The following is a 23,967-nucleotide window of genomic DNA, read 5'->3' on the forward strand; positions in this document are numbered from 1 at the left end:
ATACAGTGTTAATGTTTCCAGCAGAGCCCAGGGTTTGGAGTACCTAACATAGATTAGAAACAGGATTTTTTTATGTGCAAACTTTTTTCATTTATGAATGTATGAGTGTACTTCCTGTGTGTCCATACACTATAGATGGCGGACAGGAAGCGTTGCCGATGTGGGCTAACATACCTGTACATCAGCCCGCATTGGCAGCTCCGGCACGGCTTACAGAGCACGCACCTGAGGAGCTCAGCGATTAGTATATTGCCCAGACACAGCAAGTCACATTACCTCTGTGTCCAGGTGATCATATGGTGTTTTACCATGTGATTGCTGTGTCCAACCACAACAATCACATAGTAAACAATGCAAAGAGAAACAAATGATAGCTTCTCTCTGTTATCACTGGAATTGAAATGACAATAAAGGGTTTCAAACAAATCAGAAATTATAGGGATAATCGGTAATTCTGGGATTTGTGCACAAAGACATTTTAGACAGTTGTGAACTTCCTACCTTGTGGCATCTGTTTGGGGAAGGTATTTTCTGTCCCAAGCACCACCGAGTCCCTGTGCACAATACCAGCACCATAATGTCATGGTTTGATGTGCAGGACTTCAATAACATGCACAGAGCTCTAATATCAACCCTATTGAACACTTTTGGGATGACTTGGAATTGCTGATTGCTAGCCAGGTCTTTTTACCTGACAATGGACACAAGAGTGGAGGCTGCTATAGCTGAACATATCCATACTTATACTGTGCTCCTCAGTTTCTCATTATGGATTCCAACTCAATGGTATATTCCCTACACTCTTCCAATCCTCTATTTGAGAGAGACTGTAGGACACTTTCCACAATTCCCTTGTGAAAAAATGATAATGAGAATCCACTGTGCACGCACATATTCCTCTCCCGGGTTAAACTTGCTGTGGTATGTCCCTCCTCCAAATAGGTTCCCCATATATTTGTGTTCACAAGGTTTGGTAAGAAAATGTTTGCAGCCACCGATCCAGTGGTTCAGTTCTTGAATTAGTTCTAATAATAAAACATCCTCTAGAAGTTTATCCATCCAAGGAACATCATGTTGGTTCACATCATGTAACTTCACCCTACGTTTTGCAGTAGAACCAACATAAAATTAATTAGTTTCGCCAGATTCTCACATGTTTTAATACTATGTGAGTCCTGACTGGACAAAAGGTGTATAAATAGTTAAGTGTGGAGTAACCCTGTAAAAAGTGGGAGATATCTGCTGTATGTCAAGTGAAGTTAACTTGGTGTGACCCAACATTACTTTATTAATACAATTTCTTGAAATACCAGATCAGGGCTGGATGTTTTTTTGCAACTTAACCGTGTGATTACAAATGGTGAAGAATGTATTTGGAGAAGACACTTGCCACAACAAGTCTGACAAGGAGAAGTAAGCACACAGTGGACTTCCACAAGTAGACTCCCAAGAATTTTGTATCTGCAGTCTCCCAAATGGTTATAGGGAGGGTTGTAAGGAATACCACAATAAAATCACAACACTAACAAAAACATTATTGCTAATAAACTATATTTGGGAAAAATACTATTCTATTGAATTGATAATGGGGACCGAGGAATACAGTATAAGAATGGATCTTTGCAGTCCATGAATAATACATATGCAGTAGAGAAGCTAGTCATTTAGGATTATGAAACTTTTAATTTATAAATGTTAATAATGAAGTGTTTTTGACTGAGAATTTGGCTGACTGCTCACATCCTCTGTAAAATTGCACACTGTGAATTATGCTTTTGATGCAATGTAGCTATCAGTAACATTTCTTTTTGTTTCTTATTGGAAGATTGTCAATGCCAGATTTGTACTGCAGCAAAGGCTTTTAGAATTTGAATATGAATGCAGTAAAAGATGTTCAAATATACAGTATAAACATTGCATTTGCATATTTAGCTATTTGGCAGGCGCCCCCCTTAAAACCATTAATAAGGACTGTGGAAAATGGTTGTCCATTTTCTGAAATCTTTGTGGGCACACAATACAGAGAGTTCATGAATCTCAAACCATCCATGAGCATTTTTATGACATATAGCCTCTTTGTTTGAATATTTTATTGCTACAGCTTTATATGTGCACTATCTAGTAATGCCTAATGCTGTATAAATAAAACTGTACAAATGTACAGCCATCCGAAGCTTTACCGCTTAGGAGTGCTCAATAAATAAGTAAAAAAGCTAAATAATTTATCAAAGATGAGTAAAAGATTTGTCTCCACAGAGAAAATGCTTTACAAATACCAGGAGAAACTTACAGAAAACAATTGCCAAGAGGCAGACAAGCTGTACGTCTCCAAATTGAATGTAGGGTCAGCAGTCACATTGTAACCAGTTCCATGCTTGAGGAAGAATGATAGGGCTCACAGCTCCAATACCACCACCAATGCAATATTTTGAGGACATCCTTTCATCTATAAGTCCCATGTAAAGAATCCTCCTTCCTATATTGTTAACCGTATTACAAGCTAGGAACACCAGCCCACTGTCTTATGTCTTAGCCCACTGATTATGTATTACTAGATTTATTAATTAGCAGGTAAAACGTGGATCATTTCCCTTTATTCCCTAGTCTTGTTAAAACGCAGTAGCCATAAAATATGATTGTATAGTCTCCTTTAAACCTAAAACAACTACATAGTACAAAAGCCTGCTTGGTTGGACATAATTCAAAGGACTGCTTGGACAGGCCTTTGTCCTCAAGAGCTGGCTCTGGGCAGCTCAGTAGATTGTTTTATAAAAGGCCTGGATTCCTTCCTAAATGCACAAAACGTAACTGGATACTAATATTTATAGGGAAAGTGGATCCAAAAAATATCTGATTGCCTCTTGGGGAATCAGGATGGAATTTTTTATCCTCGCTCATTTAGATCATGCTTTATTGGGAGTTTTATTGCCTTACTCTGGATCAACTGTGGGTATAGGATTGTGTATATGGAGGTTATCTATGTGTGTGTGCATGTGTTTTTTTTTTCTCTGTGGGTTGAAATGAATGGACTTGCGTCTTTTTTCAAGCAGACAAACTATGTAACTACACTCACTGGCCACTTTATTAGGTACACCTGTTCAATTGCTTGGTAACAAAAATTGCTAATAAGCCGATCACATGACAGCATTTAGGCATCTAGACATGGTGAAGATGACTTGTTGAAGTTCAAACTGAGCATCAGAATGGGGAAGAAAGTTTATTTAATTAACTTTGAACATGGCATGGTTATTGATGCCGGACGGGCCGGTCCAAGTATTTAACTGATGATCTAATGGAATTTTCACGCACAACCATCTCTAGGGTTTACAGAGAATGGTCAAAAAAAAATATCCAGTTAGCGGCAGTTGTGTAGACAAAAAGGCCTTGTTGATATCAGAGGTCAGAGGAGAATGGGCAGACTGCTTCATTACATTACATTACATCGAGTTTATATAGCGCCAAATTGTTTGCTCAGCGCTGTACAATAGAGGGGGGGACAATACATGAAACAGTACAGCAACTACAAACAGCACACGAGGGGTTAGAGGGCCCTACTCTTTCAAGCTTACAATCTAGGCTTCAAGGTGATAGAAAGGCAACAGTAACTCAGATAACCAGTCATTACAACCAAGGTATGCAGAATACCACCTCAGTATGTCGAACTTTGAAGCAGATGGACTACAGTTGCAGAAGACAACACTGGGTGCCACTCCTGTCAGCTAAGAACAGAAAACAGAGGCTACAATTCACATAGGCTCACCAAAATTGGACAATAGAAGATTGGAAAAATGTTGCCTGGTCTGATGAGTCTCGATTTCAGCTGCAACATTCAGATGGTAGGGTCAGAATTTGGCGTATACAACATGAAAGCATGGATCCATCCTGCTTTGTATCAAGGGTTCATGGATGTGCAGCCAACAAATCTGTAGTAACTGCATGATGCTATCATGTCAATATGGACCAAAATCTGTGAGGAATGTTTCCAACATCTTTTTGAATCTATGTCACCAACAATTCAAGCAGTTCTGAAGGCAAAAAGGGGCCAACTCGGTACTAACAAGGTGTACCTTATAAAGTGGCTGGTGAGTCTATGTAAGTTTTTTGTAGCTCCAAGGCTTATCATTCATTTTGTAGCCTGATCATACAATCTTTCTTAAGTCAACTTTTGGTTTATCAGAACTATGTAAGATAAGGACCTACCTAGTCTACCCAATCAATTTGTATCCAGTCAGGCAAATACTTGCACCACATAGTTGTTGATAGATTTAAAGGAGATTGTGAAATCAGATTGTAATGTGTGTCATGAGTTTAAAGGAGATTGCACATTCAGGTTGTGATATGTGTGGCCAGCCTAAAGCAGAACTATACACACTTTCACTCCAGCAATGCCATGTCCATGGGCACCCATGCTGGCACTGACATCTTCTTCCCAGCTTTCTCTGGGTTTGGGATCTTCTACCATCTTAATTAGCTGGGTCAGGCACCGAGGAAGTACACTGAGCTGTGGACGCACAGCTCAGTGTCATTTCTACTGAAGCATGCAGGTAAGGATGTTTTTTCTGCAATAAAAAGGCAGCCTGCTTGCCAAGTTTTCCTTTTAAAGTTAAGTCCCACTTTAAGTGTGTTTCCTTGCATGTTCAGGGGTGCACACAACCAAAGAGGGATGTCCTGTTGTTTCACAACATGTAATATAGCTTCTGAAATTATGTAATCTATGGTAGAGATTCAGTAGAGTAGGGCATGGCTTTATTCTCCGATGAATCTTTACAGCTATCCACAATCTTAACAGGGAAATGTGTCCTCCAATTGGCAATGGAATTCTCTCTATTTTCCCGTTAATAGTGTTCACTAAGGGGTAGGAGGTACAGCATTTCCATGCATCCCATAATTCTTCTAGAAGATTGTTTTATTATTATTATTATTATTATTATTATTATTACAGGTACTTATATATCTCCTGAGATCCCCTGACAGGCTGACAATAGGGTTTCCCAGTGAATGGAGGCCATGTAATTTAGTAAGAGGTCCAGACTGGGGTATTTCTGGAAATGCAATCCAGAGGTTGTGCTACACCAAGCAGGCAGCACAGTGAAGGTCTCGAGACAGCAGTGGTATAGTACAAGTAACTTTAACCAATGTTAGAGTGCTGCAGGAGGTGAGGGGTAAAAAGGATAAGTCCATTAATGCCCTCATCTTACTGTTGGCAGAAAACATGAAGGAGGCACATAGGATTAGAATAGGCCATGTACAGATACTTACCTTTGCAGTGCTTCACCAATATTCTGACCTTCTGCTGTAGCTGACCAGCAATTGATGAGCAGATTTGAATAGGTGGTTGTTATTTCAAGAAAAGCTGTACCTTTGCCCTGAATAGACAATATGACACTTAAAGCACAACTCTTGGAAATGGAAATGTTCTGTATGCCATTTTCCTCATGACTCCTGTATAGATGTTTTTTCATTTGAAAAATATCTTGTGTTTTTATCACAATCACTGTACTTTGCACTACCATGTTTCTCAAATGTATGTAATGAACTGTAAAAACACGACAGCTATAATCCTGTACTGACATATTCATGTTTAGATCTCTCTCAGGTCGCATTGTTGGAGGCGTATGGTGGTTTTTTACCCTCATTATTATCTCATCTTATACGGCTAATTTGGCTGCCTTTTTAACGGTTGAAAGAATGGTTTCACCAATAGAAAGTGCTGAAGACCTTGCCAAACAAACAGAAATTGCATATGGAACACTTGATGCTGGTTCAACTAAGGAATTTTTCAAAGTAAGTGAATCTGCAAAAAACAGTATTTTTAATCAGTTTTATCAGAATTTGAGTAACAGATATTGGCTGTAATAATGTAACTCATTTGTGAAGCTGATATATTTGTCTACATTATAATGCTAATCTATCTTCTCACTGGTCAGCTAGTAAGCAGTATGCAGTCCAGCTTGGTTGATTTTTACATAATTGTTAATGACATGTCCAATTAGCTCTGTGACAATGTTCAGAATTATGTTTTACCCTATAGGGGTCAATATAAAATCCCCAAATCCACAAAGAGCAATTCACAGGAAACCAAAACTTTCAAAAGCAATTTCACCAAGATGTAATTGGTCATGTAGCTTGACCTTTTCTGCTGTCTGGGACCCTGATTGAGAGATCTCCCACCACACGAAACAGCCTTGACATTGACCTTTCTTTAAATTTCTGTGGAGAAAACAGGGCATGGATGTCCAATTCAAATCCGGCAAGGCTGCAGACAATACTGGATTTGGGTATAGAGCTTGACATAGAGTTATAATACTCACTATATATGTTTTCAGTCACTGCCATCTACTGATTGGAAAACTCTTAATACATTTGAGGATCCCTGCAGTCAAGTAAAGGAACTTCAAACTCCTGTGCTAGATCTAGAGTGATATAGCATTTCTGTTTTATGGCTTTGTTAAAGGTCAATGGAGTATTATACAAGAGTAAAGACTAAACCTTGTCTCATGCCACCCTTAGAAAAAAATCTGTGTTGTTGTATAAAGCAAATCAGAACTTTGCTCATAGAGGGTGAAAACATGGGTTCCTTGTAATGGTGGCCCCACAAGCTGCATACACAAGTAGCAGTGTTGTCACGTGGGAGGAACAGGAGTTAGTCATATCTTCTGCCTGAAAATACTGGATATTTCTCTTTGCTGCTGGCAGCTGGGGGAGCAGCAGATGACCTAAGGAAAATTTAGTACATGCAGCTGGTAGGGCTCTATTTGACTTAAGGGGTCAAAAGAGTGAAAAGCAGAGAGGTATTGTTGCTCGGCTCCTTCCACTGCCAGAATCCACCATAATCCTTGCTCATTATTCACAGAAGTACAAATGCAGAACTTCAAGCCCTTTGTTTTTCGTCATAGAGGAGTGAAGAGACAACACCCACCCAAATGGAAGATTTCCCAAGATGCGAGATAATATCCCTGTCTGAATATGAGTGCCTCTAACTATCTCACTTGCTACTATGGTAGCCTAAACTAACAGTGGTAAAGGTTGTTTACACTAAACTCACATCTTGGTGGAAAGTCTGTGCACAGTTTATTCATAAAACTCAAATTTGACATCTGCTGATCTTTACATTACACTGCAGCTCATTGCACACCTGTCCTAGTAAGGAAAAGCTTAAGTAGACTGCTGGACATTCAGCATGTGATTGATCAACAGATTGATTTTGATTAGATTAAACTTGTCTGACTTTTGTCTGATGCCATGGATTACTCCTGTCATACCCTGGATTACTGTAAAATGCCCTAACTGCATTAGTTCTCAGCTTGTGTGTGCTTATTCTGATCATGAGCCTTTGTCTATTTATCTGGAGCTTGGACTCCTGGTTAGGATTGGTTTATCTTCACCTGACCATCAGCCTACTGACTTTTCTACTATCTGCTGTTGGCTCTTACCATCTGTCATAGGACTTAAACTTTTCAAGCAACGGTACTACCTGCTAGTATGATGTTATCCTGGTGACACAATAGATCCACTAAACTGTGTAAGAACAAAAGACTCCAAACTGAAAATGAAAATTTATGTAGATAAAAATGGACAAATGTGAAAGTCTGTTTTTATAATATTATTATTATTATACAGGATTTATATAGCACCAACAGTTTGTGAAATGCTCTACAATATAAACCTGTTGTAAACAGAATCAAAGGACAGAAAACTTAAGGGATTGCAGTGCATGTAAAAGAAGAAGTATTACTTAAAGCTGGGAAAAGATTTAGCATGTTTTAAAAAAAATAATACCTTAAGAAGCTCTATTATACTCATCTAATTCTGCTGCCCATGTCGCTCGCCAGCACTTTTTATGAAATTGATAAACAGTTTATTCAGTGCTGAAACAGACTGGTCACCCCACTGAAGACTTTTGTATCCTGAGAGAACCCCACTTCTGGACAACCAATAGGAAGTGTCGCTGTCACTGAGGCCATAGTTTGGACTCCTAAAGAAAGACCCTCCTTGGGAAAGGGATCTGGGACTTGGTACCCCAATGTTTTACATCCACAAATTAAAGTAATACTAAAGGTAATTTTTTTTTTTTTAATAACAAACGTCATACTTACCTGCTCCGTGCAACGGTTTTGCATAGAGCAGCCAGAATCCTCCTCTTTTCAGGTCCCCAGCCAGCACTCCTGGATCTTCCCCTCGTGCTGAGTGCCCCCAAGCCGCTTGCTATGGGGGCACTTGTGCATGCTTGCTCCTGAGCCCTGCTCTGTGTGTCCATAGACACAGAGTGTGGCTCAGCCATACCCCCAGTTCCCTTCTCACTGGCTATTATTGACAGCCAATGGCTTCTGCTGCTGTCTCTGAGCCAATGAGGAAGAAGAGAGCCTCTGTTTTCATGCATGCTGGATTGAGATCAGGCTCAGGTAATTATTAGGGGGGGCTACACACAGAAGTTTTTTTTATCTTTGTGCATAGAATGAAGGAAGTTTAAAAAAAACCTTCAGCCTTTAGAACCACATTAGGGTAAGCATTTTTGTATTTTTTAACCTAACCCCGGTAATTAATTAGGTTTGGGAGAGAGCAAAGTTGAGGTTGAGGTGGGGGGGAGGGGGGTAATGACTGCAGGAGTTTACCTTGAGGGTTTTATATGTTTCTACCAGCTAGGTAGTTTGTATACATTATTAATCTCAGTAATACACAGTTCATTATTTAAATATGCATCTATGTGTGTAAACATATACTGTTTATAAGCTTTACTTGCTATTTAAAGTACTATATCATTGTCTGTAGCTTGATTTAACATGGCATATAATACACTAGAGGTACAGTTCATAAGCCTACTTTCAGGAAATTGGTACCTCTGTGAATTGATTGATGGTGTTTGCTGCTTATGGGAGATAGCAGAATTCCTGGCAGCAGAACACAGTGAATGTATGCTGGTATAGCAGCAGTGTTTTGGTATCCATACATTTAACAAATTTATGAAAGAGCTTTAGTTTACTTTGCCTCGGGCGAACATGTATTATGTTTATCATTTGCATCGCACTTATTGATCTGGGCACATGAGGTAAAGGGTGTCTATGTGCATAGATCATTACTTCTCATTCCTTGGGGAGCTGAAAGAAGCAAAAAATAATTACAAGAACATCATATGAGAAATCCAGTATAACGGTTGCTGGCATTGATGGAATTGTTATGCATGAGATGCCCAGTGGGAATTTGTTCCTCTATTAATGAGCTTCAGTTCCATTAATATAAGAAAACGTAAAGCGTAACTGCAGCCAAAATTTGGGAGAGGCAGGCATAGACACAGCATAGTTTTTCCTGAAAACCAGGACTGACAAATATAATTAGTTATTCTGGAATAGCAAATTTGAATATAAGAACTCATCTTAGAAATCTATAGTTCTATGAGCTTAGAAGCAAGATAAAAGGTCATGTCCTTTTTTTTTTAGGTGTTATTCTTACATAGTGACATAGTTGATAAGTCGATCCAGTTCAACACCACCACTTATTGTGGAAGGGTGTTTCACATCCTTATCAACCTGACAGTAAAGAACCCCCCTGTGCAGTTTAAGGTCAAACTGCTTCTCCTCCAGTTTCATTGAGTGGCCACATGTCTTCTTAAGGTCCCTGAAACACAATATCTTTTTCCCTATGCTGAAATCACCATTGAGGTATTTGTGTATCACTATCATATCTCCTCAAGAATCTCTTCTCCAGGGAGAATAAGTTTAATGCTTGTAATTATTCCTCATAACTGAGGTCCTCCAATCCTCATATTAACTTTGTTGCCCTTCTCTGGACTGTCTCCAGTTCCTGCTCCTCCCTCCTGAGGACTGGTGACTAGAACTGGACAGCACACTCAAGATGCAGCTGGACCAGAGTTTTGTAAAGTGGTAGAATTATTGTTTTATCCTTTTTAATGCATGTGAATATTATACTTGCTCTGCTTGCTGAAGCTTGGCATTGCATTCCATTTCTGAGCCTGTGATCTACATGGACCCCCAGATCCTTTTCCATCCTGGATTCCCCCAAAGGTTCTCCCCCAAGTGAGTAGCTTGTGTTCCTATTTTTAGCCCCTTAGTATTAGATTGCTACTATTATCCATATAATGAAAAATATTGAAAGGTTACTATATAACTTAAAGAAGAACTCCATACTTTTTTTTTTGTCAAGGTGCGCACTGAAAACTATACTTCCCTGATCCTTCGTTCCTCCAGAAAACCGCTCTCTCCCACGTCTAGTAGTGGACTGTTCCTGCTGTCTCTACATCCAAAGCCAATCTATGGGCGTGACAGTACCAGGAACAGTCCATTCACAAGAGCACTAGTGCGGGGGGGGGGAAGCAGGAGCTACGGGGATTGGTCTTGCATTTGGCAGGTCAGCTTATAATCAACAGATGTAATTAACATTTTGGTAAAGATGAAAATCTTTGTTCATGGACATGCTGTTATAGGGTGACAGCTTTCTCCCAGTCTTTTCCATTGACACCCTGTCAAATGTGCCCCTGCTAGATATTACAAGTGGCCATGACACACATTAAAATAATCGAATGAAAAGTGAGCGCTCTAAAATCAGCGGCCAATGCACTCAAGGTAATCACATAATATCCCATTACAATTCACTACCACCAGAGGGAGGGAGCCCTGTAGTCTGTCTGTGCACCCATCCAACCTTAAGGGGACCTCTGGACCTGGCAGTTATAATCACTTACCACCAAGACAAGATTTCCTACCTTTAGATGGATGCTCACCTATTCCGCCTTCCTAAGTGATCTGGTTGGATATTGATTACATGTGCATTACCTATGCGCGTCCGGTGAGTGCGCAATTTTATCATTTGCTCCTGTAACTACTTGCCTTGGTATACTGCGACATCAAGTGCATTACCTATATATTTTATGAACTATTTATTTATGCGTTTATAATATTTTTTTGGGACATTTTATTATTCATCTATCTACAAACATCTAGCGCTGCACTTTTATTTATTTATCATGACACACATTGCAGAGACATGTTATACGTCTGTCACTATCAGGAAGCTGGTACACAGTCATGATGTGCAGGCAATACTTGAGGGAGTGCATTTAGGTGGGAAGTGGATGAAAAAGCCTGGAGGAGATCAGCAGCACAAGTGGAAGAATGTTAAATTAATTTTTATAGAAATAAATACTGCAATTGTTAATGATACGCAGTGCTTTAGAGGCTAAGTTCACCTTCTGAGTAAAATATGCTACGCAGACAACGGGTCCAAGCCATTGGCTCCCACTGCTGTCAATCAAACTATGTGACGAGGCAGTGGGGGGGCGTTTCCTGTTGTCTTTGTCTATGGCCTGCATGAGTGTCCCCATAAGAAGTGGCTTCCTAAGGAGGCACTGGCTGAAGAGGATTAGCTAGGAGCACTGGTGAGGGACCCGAGAAGAGAAGGATCGGGGCTGCTCTGTGCAAAAGCATTGCACAGAGCAGGTAAGACATGTTTGTTTTTTGTTTGTTTTTACAAACACTTTAATATGGAACCACACAATGTCTGCTAAGCTACTTCCGTTAGTCCCATACTTTTGTTACCAAGAACTTAATCTCACTTCAGGTCTGTTGTAAAATAAAACTAAATGCATCCTGCTGTTTAGTTAAGATATCTGGGAAAACAACATACAATTCAGTACATGAAGGTGTATGCAAGAAAATCAAAGATCTGCAACCCATTGCAACAGAACATGAAACTCTGAAAGAAACTTTCCAATAACCCCAATGCTGACCTTTAGGCAATAACCCAACCACCATAGAGTTAAACTAATCAGCAAGAATCTTTATTCTGACCAAAAGGACACAAACAGGAGAAAAAACCTTGTGACAATAATTGCTGCAAATTGTGTATCTACATTAATCTATTGGAAAGTTTCCTACACAAAAGGAACTTTAAATATTACAGGACCATGCAGCTGCACCACCAGTTAATGTTGTATATCCCATTCAATGCAACAAGAGCAACCAGGGATGGTACAATGCTGAAACAGGACCGGAATTTAAAAAAATAAAAATTATTACTGCACACTTGTGAGACATCATTTCGCACAACCAGGGAACTCTATGGAAGACAAATGTTTTGGTTCTCAAAAAGAAACGTTAAAAATACTCAGGGAAGGAAAACAAATAATTCTGTTTGACTCAATAGACAATAGACTGAATATGGACTCAGCTTTCTATATCACTATCATATAGGTTTATGGTCATTCTCACCTCTGTAACTCCCACCCGCTCATTCCATAGCCCTGTGCTCTACTGCTGGCTGGTACACACTATAAGAAAAATGGGCAAACGATCGTCTGGTTTCCCTCAAAGTTTCACAGCAAGTCAAATCCAAGGATGGTACTAATTGTTTGAAAATTCTCGAAAGACAAAGTATTTTTTTTTAGTTTGATGTAGAAACGTTGTAGCGTACATTGGAAGTCTCTTTTTTGTTTCTGATTGTTCTCATACCATAAGAGTACACATTAAATGAAAATTGTTAGTTCTGTTCATATGTACGAAACATTTTGGAGTTTGTCCCTTCAGAAATTTTCATTTGGAAAGTCTAATGTCGGTGATGTTGAAAGTTGTGTACACACTATCTGAAAATTGAATGATTTGTCCTCGTATGGAATTTTTCTTCAGATTTTCTCATTTCCCCTTTTAACTTCATCATTGTTATTACCCTGTGTATTTTTTTTACAGATTGTTTTCTTTTCAGCTTTTACTTAAAATTTTGCTAAACCTTTGAATGTCATACTGCATGGACTGAGAAGAAGGGGCAGACCTCAAAAAACTTGTCCAGAAGTATTAAGTTGGTGCTGTTAGTGCAAATAAAAAAGTATCACAGATACTCAGCTGTACTGTTGCAAGTGTACCAATATAGCTAGAAGCACATTAAGATGGGGAAAAACTGGATTCTAGATTACTTCTGCTGGTTGCATTGTTGATCTGTGATTCACATGACTTTTTACCCACCCTCTGTATAGTTACTCTAAAATGTACAGTGCCTTGAAAAAGTATTCATACCCCCTGAAATTTTCCTCGTTTTGTCATGTTACAACCAAAAACATAAAAAATTTAATTTTGGGGGATTTTATGTGATAAACCAACACAAAGTGGCACATAATTGTGAAGTGGAATGAAAATGATAAATAGTTTTAAAATTTTTTTACAAATAAATAACTGAAAAAGTGTGGCGTGCATTTGTTTTCAGCCCCCTTTACTCTGATACCCCTAATTAAAATCTAGTGGAACCAATTACCTTCAGAAGTCACTTAATTAGTAAATAGAGTCCACCTGTGTGTAATTTCATCTCAGTATAAATACAGTTGTTCTGTGAAGCCCTCAGAGGTTTGTTAGAGAACATTAGTGAAAAACAGCATCATGAAGGCCAAGGAACACACCAGACAGGTCAGGGATGAAGTTGTAAAGAAGTTTAAAGCAGGTTTTGATTATAAAAAATATTCCAAGCATTGAGCATCTCATGGAGCACTATTCAATCCATCATCCAAAAATGGAAAGACTATGGCACAACTGCAAACCTACCAAGACATGGCCATCCACCTAAATTGACAGGCTGGACAAGGAGAGCATTAATCAGAGAAGCAGCCAAGAGGCTCATGGTAACTGTGGAGGAGGTGCAGAGATCCACAGCTCAGGTGAAAGAATCTGTCGATAGGACAACTAGTGGTCGTGCACTCCACAAATCTGGCCTTTATGAGAGAATGGCAAGAAGAAAGCCATTGTTGAAAGAAAGCCATAAGAAGTCCCATTTGCAGTTTGCAAGATGCCATGTAGGACACAGCAAACATGTGGAAGAAGGTGGTCTTGTCAGATGAGACCACAATTGAACTTTTTGTCTTAAAAGCAAATTGCTATGTGTGGCGGAAAACTCACACTGCACATCACCCTGAACACACCATCCCCACCGTGAAACATGGTGGTGGCAGCATCATATTGTGGGGATGCTTTTCTTCAGCAGGGACAGGGAAGCTGGTAAAAGTTGATAGGAAGATGGATGGAGCCAAATACAGGGCAATCTTAGAAGAAAACCTGTTAGTCTGCAAAAGACTTGAGATTGGGGCAGAGGTTCAACTTCCAGCAGGACAACAACCCTAAACATACAGCCAGAGCTACAATGGAATGGTTTAGATCAAAGCATATTCATGTGTTAGAATGGCCCAGTCAAAATCCAGACCTAAATCCAATTGAGAGTCTGTGGCAAGACATGAAAATTTCTGTTCAAAGACGCTCTCCAATCTGACAGAACGTGAGCTATTTTGCAAAGAATGAGTGAAAATTTCACTCTCTAGATGTGCAAAGCTGGTAAAGACATACCCAAAAAAACTTGCAGGTGTAATTGCAGTGAAAGGTGGTTCTACAAAGTATTGACTCAGAGGTGCTGAATACAAATGCAGTCCACACTTTTCACATATTTATTTGTAAAACATTTTGAAAACCATTTTTCATTTTCCTTCCACTTCACAATAATGTGCCACTTTGTGTTGATCTATCACATAAATCCCAATAAAATACATTTATGTTTTTGGCTGTAACATGACAAAATGTGGAAAATTTCAAGGTGTATGAATACTTTTTCAACACACAGCTCTGGATGCATTATCGCCTGTTTTGTTTGTGGGTACATTAATTCTGTTGTCTGAGGGATTACTGTTGCCTTAAAGGTTATAGATCACTGTCAACCTGCTGGCTGCACACTTACTGAGTTATTTAGACTTTAATACTTAACTACACAAAAGCCAATGACCTTCCAATTAGCTGAATGCCAAGCCCATCAAAACATATATCTAGCATGGTTTCTTGCCAAAATTGTTTTTAATTATCTATTTTCTCTTTGAATTTTCTGGATTTGTTTTACTATTACTAATTTCTAAACTTATAGTAAGTAAAAAGAAAATCTGCTTTGACAGAGGTCGAAAATTGCTGTTTATGAAAAAATGTGGACCTATATGAAATCTGCTGAACCATCAGTATTTACCAAGACGACAGCGGAAGGAGTCGCCCGTGTACGGAAATCTAAAGGAAAATTTGCTTTTCTTCTGGAATCCACTATGAACGAGTACATCGAGCAGAGAAAACCTTGCGATACAATGAAAGTTGGAGGAAATCTGGATTCGAAAGGATATGGAGTGGCAACACCTAAGCATTCTCTATTAAGGTGGGTGGAATAGTATAACAATATAATATGTGTTGTTATAGTATTCCACCTTCCCTGATGTTCCCAACGTAGTTCTTTGTGTTGTACTGTGTGTGAACATAGTATGTTTCTTTACTTTCCATCTCAGTGTCTGTGCAGACATTTAGTCATTCCAACAAATCCAGTGCTTCATCATTTCAGGATCATGCACCAAGCAAAGTAGTGTAATATTGAGCCACAGGATTGTATCACCTTAAGAATGCTCAATAAATATAAATCACAGAATAGCAGCACTAAAAAATAACTTGCAAGCAGCTATTGATATGCTTTTTTAAGGGTAAATTCTAAAAACATAACCAGCTGGTTCAGGTACTGCAGATGTAGGTCTCAGAGATCATTGAAGCCTAAATGCCTACATAAAATTTAGCAGCATCAGTATGTGTCGGATTACTTGACAATAGGACTATATATAATTTACAGACAATACAAATGGGGCAGCTTCCTTGTGTATCATAGTATTAGTCTTCCTATTATATTAATGTCAATAGAAGAGATGAGGGGTGGCGAATTGCCCCAACCATGCATGCAGCCCATTGAAGTTGCAGGTGCAAAAACAAAGGCAGTCGGCACCAAGGACAAGTGTCAATGCCCATTTGAATTAAGTCTTAGAGACCTTTCACACAGCCGGAATCCACCAAGCAGGTCTGTCTGCTCAGCGGGAGATCTGCCACAGTCGGATCAGACAAAGACACAGCCCGCTGTTCTCTATGGGGTGGTCGGATCTAAACGGACCGACTGTCCGTTTACATCCATCTGCCATCCGATCTGATCCTAGGTGGATAGGGAACAGATCCTCCATCCGTCTTTTTTGTAGTGGATCGGATTGTCTGTTTACATCCACCTCCCCATAGGTGGTCCTATTGGGTCTTCCTAAAAAAATGGATAGGGGCACTCGAACGGTTCGGCTGTATGAAAGGGCCCTTAGTGTAGTGATGTAAACTTGAGTTTACTTTATAAGAAACCTCTTCCAAGAGAAATGACTTCTGAATTCTCCATTAGAAAATGCTACTTGTGTTATTACATTGCCTTGCTAACCAGGAACAAGTATACTGTAAGGACTTCTGATTCTCCTCTTTTGCATACTTATTCTAAGTTAGTGATTCAAAAAGTATTGAAGCCAATGGATTAGCATAATAACCTGACAGGTAGATCTTCAGAAGGAGATCAGGTCAGTTTCTCTTAAGACTAATTTAAACATTCAGTTAGGAAATTCTGCTTTCTTAAGGACCCATTAACACTTGTGCGTTGTGGCAATGCTTGATAAAACATGCACGTTTCCACAACATATGGCAATGCGCCTGCTCTGTGTGCACCCCTAAGCTCTGTACATTAGCGTGCAAGGTACCACAGCACACCACGACACAAACAAAAAAGCTAAAAAAGTCACATATTTTTGATCCGCTATGGTGCATTGGCAGTCCATCCATAATTAATGTGCAGGCTTGAGACAACACATGTTAACAAGTGAAGTGCACGTGTAAATGGGCATTTGGGTGCAACACAGCACAAGTGGGCCGCAAATGGTGGACCCATATTGCTTTGTACTGGAATCTGTTAAAACAATTTGGGGAGATTACAAAAACTGGAAAAGATAGAATCTAGAGCAACTGTGCATAGTAACCAGTCAGCTTCTATCTTCCGCTAAGTACAATGAAAGATGGAAGTTGATTGGTTGCCAGGCACAGCTGCTCCAGATTCTGACCACTCCAGTCTTAGGCTAGGTTCATGTGGGTGTGGGAATGCCTGTAAACTGCTCACATTCCTGCACCCGCAGGCAAAATGCGCTGCTCTTTAGTAGTACCAAAGGGGTGCCAGTAATTCTTAATGGCACACCTACACATCTGAAAATGTAGATCATTATTGGGTGCGTGAAACCACATGGTGCTTTTATGCAGCTGCATTTTTAACCACTTTACCTCTGGAAGGTTTTACCTTCTTCATCACCAGACCATTTTTGTACTTTTTGACACTGTGCTACTTTAACTGGTAATTGTGCGGTCGTGCAACTCTGTACACAAATTACATTTTTATAATTTTTTTTTCACACAAATAGAGCTTTCTTTTGGTGGTATTTGATAACCACTGGGTTTTTTTTTTATTATATAATATAAAACAAACAAACAATATTTTCTCATTTCTGTTATATAACATAGCCAATAAAACAATCAAAAATCTAATTTCTTCATAAATTGAGGCCAAAATGCAGTCTGCTACATATCTTTGGAAAAAAAAATCCCAAGTATGTATTAATTGGTTTTAAAAAGTTATAGCGTCTACAAACTGTTTTCTATATACTGGAATTTACGCAGCTATAGACGCTATACTGTAATGGTGGTGATCAGTGACTTATAGTGGGACTGGGTGGCGGGCAATCTGGTGCTAACAGACACTATCTGAGAGGGTCACTCAACAGACACTGACATCGCTAGTGACATTAACTACTTGCCTTCCAGAGATTTTACCCCCCTTCCTGACCAGGCCATTTTTTGCATTACGGTGCTGCGTTACTGTAACATACAATTGCATGCTCATGCAACATTGCACCCAAATTAAATTTATGTCTTTTTTTCCCATAAATGGAGCTTTCTTTTGGTGGTATTTGATCACCTGTGCATCTTTTATTTTTTGCGCTAAAAAAAAGACTGACAATTTTGAGAAAAAAACAATATTTTTGGCTTTTTGCTATTAAACATGTCCAGTAAAAAATCTAATTTCATCATAAATTTAGGCCAAAATATATTCAGCTACATGGCTTTTCTATAAAAAAATACCAATACATGTAATTTAATTTGTTTACGTGAAAGTTATAGTGTTTACAAATGGCAGTATATGGACTGGGCTTTCTTTTTTCTTTTTTTTTTTACTAGTAATGGCAGCTATCAGCGACTTATAGCAGAACTGCAGGACTGACACTGGGGGGAACTGACTTGGTGTCACTGACATCCCCAGTGACACCGATACAGTGATCAGTGCTAATAAAAAGCACTGACACTGTACTAATGGCACTGGGCAGGAAGGGGTTAACATCTGGGGTGATCAAAGAGTTAACTGTGTGCTGTGTACCGTTTTACATTAAGTTCTTTGTGTGCTTCACTGTAAGCACACTGCTTTGCATGTCTGTGCACAGCCTTGCAAGGCAGTGTGCCAGAGTTGACAGGGAGGAGAACTGTTTTTTTTACTAACAGTCCCCCCCCCCTCCATCAGAGATCCTTGGAAGTCACCGGTTGCCGGCGAGTAATCACCGGACGGGACCCAATCATTGACAGCCATGGCCGCGAATGGTGGTTCAGGTAGGGCACGCGCCCCCTATCTGGAAATGCAAAATCACATAAATATACGTGATTTTACACAAAGCTGCCATCCTTTACCAGTATTTTTACTATGGGGCGGAGCTAAAGCTGTTAACACAGTGGTCAATGATAGTGCTGTACACTGACACTGTACTGATCACACTGACTGGGAAGAGGTTAACATCCAGGAGCAATCAAGGGGTTAAATGTGTGCCTAACAATGTGTAACGTGTGCTGCTTTTACTTTACTAATTGGCTGTTTTTTTCTTCCTGCCTTTCAGGGAGGAGAAACAGCCAGATCGCTGTTCCTATACGAACAGAATGCTGTTTGTTAGTAAACACAGAACTCTGTGTAATTGGCTGAAATCATCTGCTAAACTCATGTTGTGTCCATTCACAGTACGGGATCAGCAGGGGGCGTGCATGCGCGCCGCTGAATCCGGAAGAAAGAGCGTGGTTGTGATTGTACCTGCACCTGCAGTATTTGTACTCTAAGCAGTCAGCAGGTGGTTATAAAGGTGCAGAGATCTTTTTTCTGTGTTTTCTGCAGGTACAGCAGCCAACACAAACGTAAGCCGCATTACACACTGCAGTGTGAACCTAGCCTTAATAAGTTCCCCTCATTGTGTCGTTGTCCAAAATTTACTGAATAATCTGCAAATATTAAAAAAATTGTAAACATCTTTGTGTAAAATGCAGAAATGGAATGGTATTACCCATTCTTTTTATTCAATTGTCTCTATAAATATATAAATATGTTACAGTATCAGTTTCAGGATAGGTAATTGACTTAGCAATTAATTTGTTACACAGTAGGCAAAAGAAGAAAAATATGACCCTCAAGTCAGGTATAATCTTAGTTTGCTTAATATTGTGAATAATGGGGTCAGATGTTATACTGTATTTGCTGGTGCATGGTCTTTTGTGTTGCATACCTCTGATCTCATAGTTCCAGGGTATGTAAACTGTTATGTCAAAAATCCTTTTCTTTTATTAAAAGCTCCACTCCATCTTATTTATTTATTTTTTATTTCCATTTTTGCTATTGTGCTGTGACACTGTGTGTGGTTATGGCTTTTATCCCTGCTAAATAACCCTCTCATAATTACTTGTCACAACACTGCCTATGAACACATTATTATTCATCAACTTAGCTTTCCATTCAGCAAATGTAAATTCAATACTCCAGAACTAAAACACAATTTTCTACCACTATGAATTGGTATTTTTTACACAGTATTAGATTTTTTATTTATTTTTTGTGAGCTCATAAACCTAAAATAATAATAGTAGCTGAAACTGATTAAAAATTACAAGGCCTGTAACACAGATTATCTTTCTTTCACCTAAAAGTGTTTTTTTGGTAAAGTTATATTTTATATATTTGTATGAACATGTGTGGCCAGAAATATACATTAGCTAGAACAGCAATCAGGAAGCACCAGATATCTAAGTGGGCATCAAGGAAGGCCCGTGGTGTTATCGTTTCTTATATTTTGAGCTCCTGGTCCAGTGACTTGTGCCTTTAAGTTGTTGTGCATTGAGTACTCTCTGGCAGGAAACTAAAACACAGCTACAGTAAGATACAAAACAATAGGTGTAGCAGGTGGTGCTTTGTACAGAAATAATTAGTGTATTTACAGTATAATCTAAGCTTTTTTTACATTTTAGAGTAGGGAACCATTGTTATATTTTATTGTTGTCTGCTTGGACAATTCACCCTCAACATCTGTCCTGGTGACCATGGTGTCCATGACAAAAAGTGATAAGAAGTCCAAAAAGTTACATAAATAAGAGATACGATTCAGTCATTCAAACTGAACCTGTGCCATAGACAACAAAGGGAAACTCCCACTTTTTAGAGATTTCCTTTCAATTTATTTTGAAACTCTAGGACAGAAAATGAAAGAAAATCTCCCCAACCCTTCCTTACATTATCCAAAAATTTAAAAAAATGGCTTCACATACACATTAATGCTTGGTTGGGAACACAAAGACTACCCCATGGCTACACATGCACACTTTGAGATGCTTAGCTTTAGTTGCATGTGTCTAAAACAGGGGTCTCCAAACTATGGCCCTTCAGGTGTTAAGGTACTGCAAGTCCCATGAGGCCTTGCAATATTGTGACAGCCACAGGCAAGACTCTCAGAGGCGGAAGCATGATGGGACTTGTAGTACTTCAACAGCTGGAGGGCCATAGTTTGGAGACCCCTGGTCTAAAACATGAGCCTGTTGGAGATAACTCATCATTCTGAGCCATTTAATTCCAGCATAAAAGATGACTTACAGAAAAGCTGTTGCAGTTGCAGTCTCCCTCAATCACCTCTTACTCCTTTGGTGGAAGCTGATATGTTTCTGCTGTATCTGACCAGAGCACATAACACCAGCTCTTCAGAGCATGATGCAGTCATTGCCCACACAATATAGCAACCTACTTGTATACTGCACATCCATTGCAATACCACCTGCAAAAGAATAATGAGGAGGTTTCATTTAGCTTATCAACCACTGGCAGATTGCGTCCAGGTGCGGACTGACAACTCATGGGGCCCCTGGGCAATAGGGAATCATGGGGCCCCTGTGTCCTTGCCCACACTCAAACTACACCCAAAAAAGCCTATTAAAGGTACCAGGGGCATCTCATGGGGCCCCCTACTGACCCCGGGCCCTCGGGCAGTGCTCGAGTGCTCGAATGGTCAGTCCGCCCCTGATTGAGTCTATATAAAAAAGCCCACGCTGACAGGTTTCTATTGATAGATGTAATGAGTGGGCCACAGTAGACAGGCTGCTGTCATTCAGATTAGTGATAACAATAGAAATAACATAGGGAGGCAGGTGAACTGTAGAAAGCCCAATTGAAGTCTCACTGTTTTATGTCATTGCATTCCTCTGCCCCAAATTGTTTGAATTTTGACTGATTCGTGCTTGATAGTGCCTTAACATTCCATTTTCTTATAGAAATGATGCTGTTTTAGTGTCCTTCAACTACAGTGCTCTTTCCTAGCATAGCTAAGTAACAGCCACTCCCCCTTAGCACACGTATCCTTACAAAAACTTGTAGTGCAAAAGAAAAGAGGGGGTGTTCAACCAGGTCTGTTACAGATGGAGGATTGTTATGAGCACTGGATCTAACACTGGTGCCTATTGGAAATTAACCCCTTCTACTTTAGAGCATTTTTTTTTTCATTTTTTGCACAATTTAAAATCTGCATTTCTGGCTTTAAATTACTTAAACTCCCTCAAGTCTATATTTTCAGGAAAAAAATACATTAAAATAATTTTACTGCACACAAGCACACGTTTATTTGTACAAAGTAAATGATGATATAGTGTAGAGTATATAGATACCAAATGTGTCAGGTTTCAAAATTATGTGTGTTAAATTGTGGAGAATTACAATACCTAACATTATCAATAGGCAACACAGGCTTTTACAGCTCATCAATTTAGATTAAGGAAGCTATGAAAATGGAGGCTGTTAGTTTAATGTTTGCCTGACTGTAAATCTATTTCTGTAATCTAAATTGGGCTTTAAAGTGAACCTGTGGCCAGGCTGTGGGCATTCAAATATTTACATAATTTAACAAGCAATGAGCTTTAACTGCCAGCACTGTGGGAAGTTCAACCTCTACATTCACAACAGTGGCAGTGATGTTACAGCACATCTTCCCATGCAGGGACTTGACAGCCTGACAGACGTGCAATATAAACAAACAGCAGGTGCTGCTGGACTTCAGAATCTCTTTTGTGTACATTTAGTATACATTACTCCACAGCACCTGCAGCCACAGAGGTAAGTGATAGCTTCTTTTAAAGTTCTTTTTAGGAATATGGAAATGCTTTAATGTCCATTGCCTGACCACAGCTTTTCTTTATGTCTGTGTAATTAAATTTACAGCTTCACATTTGTGGAAGCGGAAAAGGGAATAGCTGACTGCCTGGGGTTGATTCTGCTGTTCAATTATAATATGCACATGAGCTGTCATGTGGTTTTGGAGGTTTTAAAATTAATGTAGATATGTCATGGAGAGGTGACTTTATCAACTGATAGCTGATGGTTGCCCAAATAAGCAGGTTTGGTTAAGATCCTGCATGTAAAAAAGAGATGTTATGGAGGAAGGGATAATTTTTAGCTGTGAGTACATAGCATATACTCTCATATATGTACTTATGAAAACAGTAGACATTTCATAGGTAACACATTCTTGGTAAAGCAAAGGGAATTGCAAAGGTAGATGCCTGCCAAGCACCAAAGTTGCCATATTAGAATAAGTGCAGAGGCAAACCAGCAGACAAGTATTTCTTGCTGGGACTGTTGCAGCCAAATTCCAGCCCATGCCTTCAATCCTTTACATGTCACCTTCTCTCTAACTTTACTCTCACTAGCTAGATTTGACCTAACCCCAACTGCCACTATCTACTGTAGACCATGGCAGTATGAAGGCCATGTCATGAAAGTGATAATACCACTATTGTAACATAAAGGTGAGTAGTATTAACACACCATATAATTTATTTTTGTTTTTACTCATGAGTGTTAAATAGATCCTTAGGTGAAGCTGTCTGGGTGTATTTCAGATTATCCATAAAGATACAGTTCTTCTTTCATAGACCCTGTCATTCAGTAGGGGGGGTAACCAACTGCAGGTATGAAGTGCAAGCAGCTTCCCAAACCTTTTGATCCTAACAGATTTCCAGGTAGTATTGAAGCTTGGTGCTAGACATGTCCCTTCACTTCTAAATGATGGTCTGCCTCACTGGCCAATAAGAATATGCAGGAGATAGAAAGGGGTGTATACATGTTGACATTAAACTTTTCCTGTCAGGACGGCCTCAGATTTGACCATGACATTAAGGTTTTGAAGTCTTCTGGAGGTATGTACAGGCATCTCTAGGTGGCTACACTAAATACCTGTAGCAATTTGCCATGCCTCCCCCAATTACAGAGTCTCTTTAACAATGAGAATGTATTCATGTATGTGCTACTTATGTCTCCATTAAGAATATTTAAAATGTATCCAAAGCCAATGTTTTTGTTGGATAGAGTGGTGAAGGGTTAGAACCTCAGATTGTCATTGCTGTCTGTGCCCTTGTTAGGGAGATTCACTATTTTATTTGTCCTAATTACCATTATCAATGGAACTGAATTGGGGGAAAAAATAAAAATCGAGTCGTCACCAGAAAAAGTGTCTATATATGAAGATTTTCCCTCTGTTCCTGTTCTGGTGACAACTCAAGTTTGATTATTTTCCGCAATTCATTTTCATTGATAATGGTTTCATGATAATGGTTGCGTCTACAGGATCACCCTAATGGGACACATATGGCAAAATAAAAAGCTTGACGAGTTTAACCATTCCCTGCTCTATCTATAATGTAAAAATATTTGGCTTCAAATATGGTTTAAGTAATTAATCTTACAGTATAGACAGAAGCTTGGTTAACGAATTCCAGATATCTGAGA

The 23,967-nt window shown here is 39.3% G+C and overlaps 1 protein-coding gene across 9 annotated transcripts in view; it reads left to right on the forward strand.

Annotated features, from left to right (window-relative positions):
* The window catches only part of GRIA4 (glutamate ionotropic receptor AMPA type subunit 4), a 440,006-nt gene that overhangs the window by 393,103 nt on the left and 22,936 nt on the right, over positions 1-23,967 (forward strand). For all 9 annotated transcript variants that reach the window (XR_016314183.1, XR_016314182.1, XM_089687287.1 and 6 more), the window contains exons 12-13: positions 5,586-5,784; positions 14,924-15,171. Coding sequence is in view for 7 of the 9 variants with exons in the window: in XM_089687287.1 (XP_089543413.1) it covers positions 5,586-5,784; positions 14,924-15,171 (447 nt within the window). In the remaining 2 variants the exon portion in view is untranslated. The remainder of the gene's footprint in view (positions 1-5,585; positions 5,785-14,923; positions 15,172-23,967) is intronic.

The sequence above is a fragment of the Staurois parvus genome, unplaced genomic scaffold, assembly GCF_062004578.1.
Source record: "Staurois parvus isolate SC_StPar_1 unplaced genomic scaffold, SC_StPar_1.0 ptg000422l, whole genome shotgun sequence".
Classification (NCBI taxonomy): domain Eukaryota; kingdom Metazoa; phylum Chordata; class Amphibia; order Anura; family Ranidae; genus Staurois; species Staurois parvus.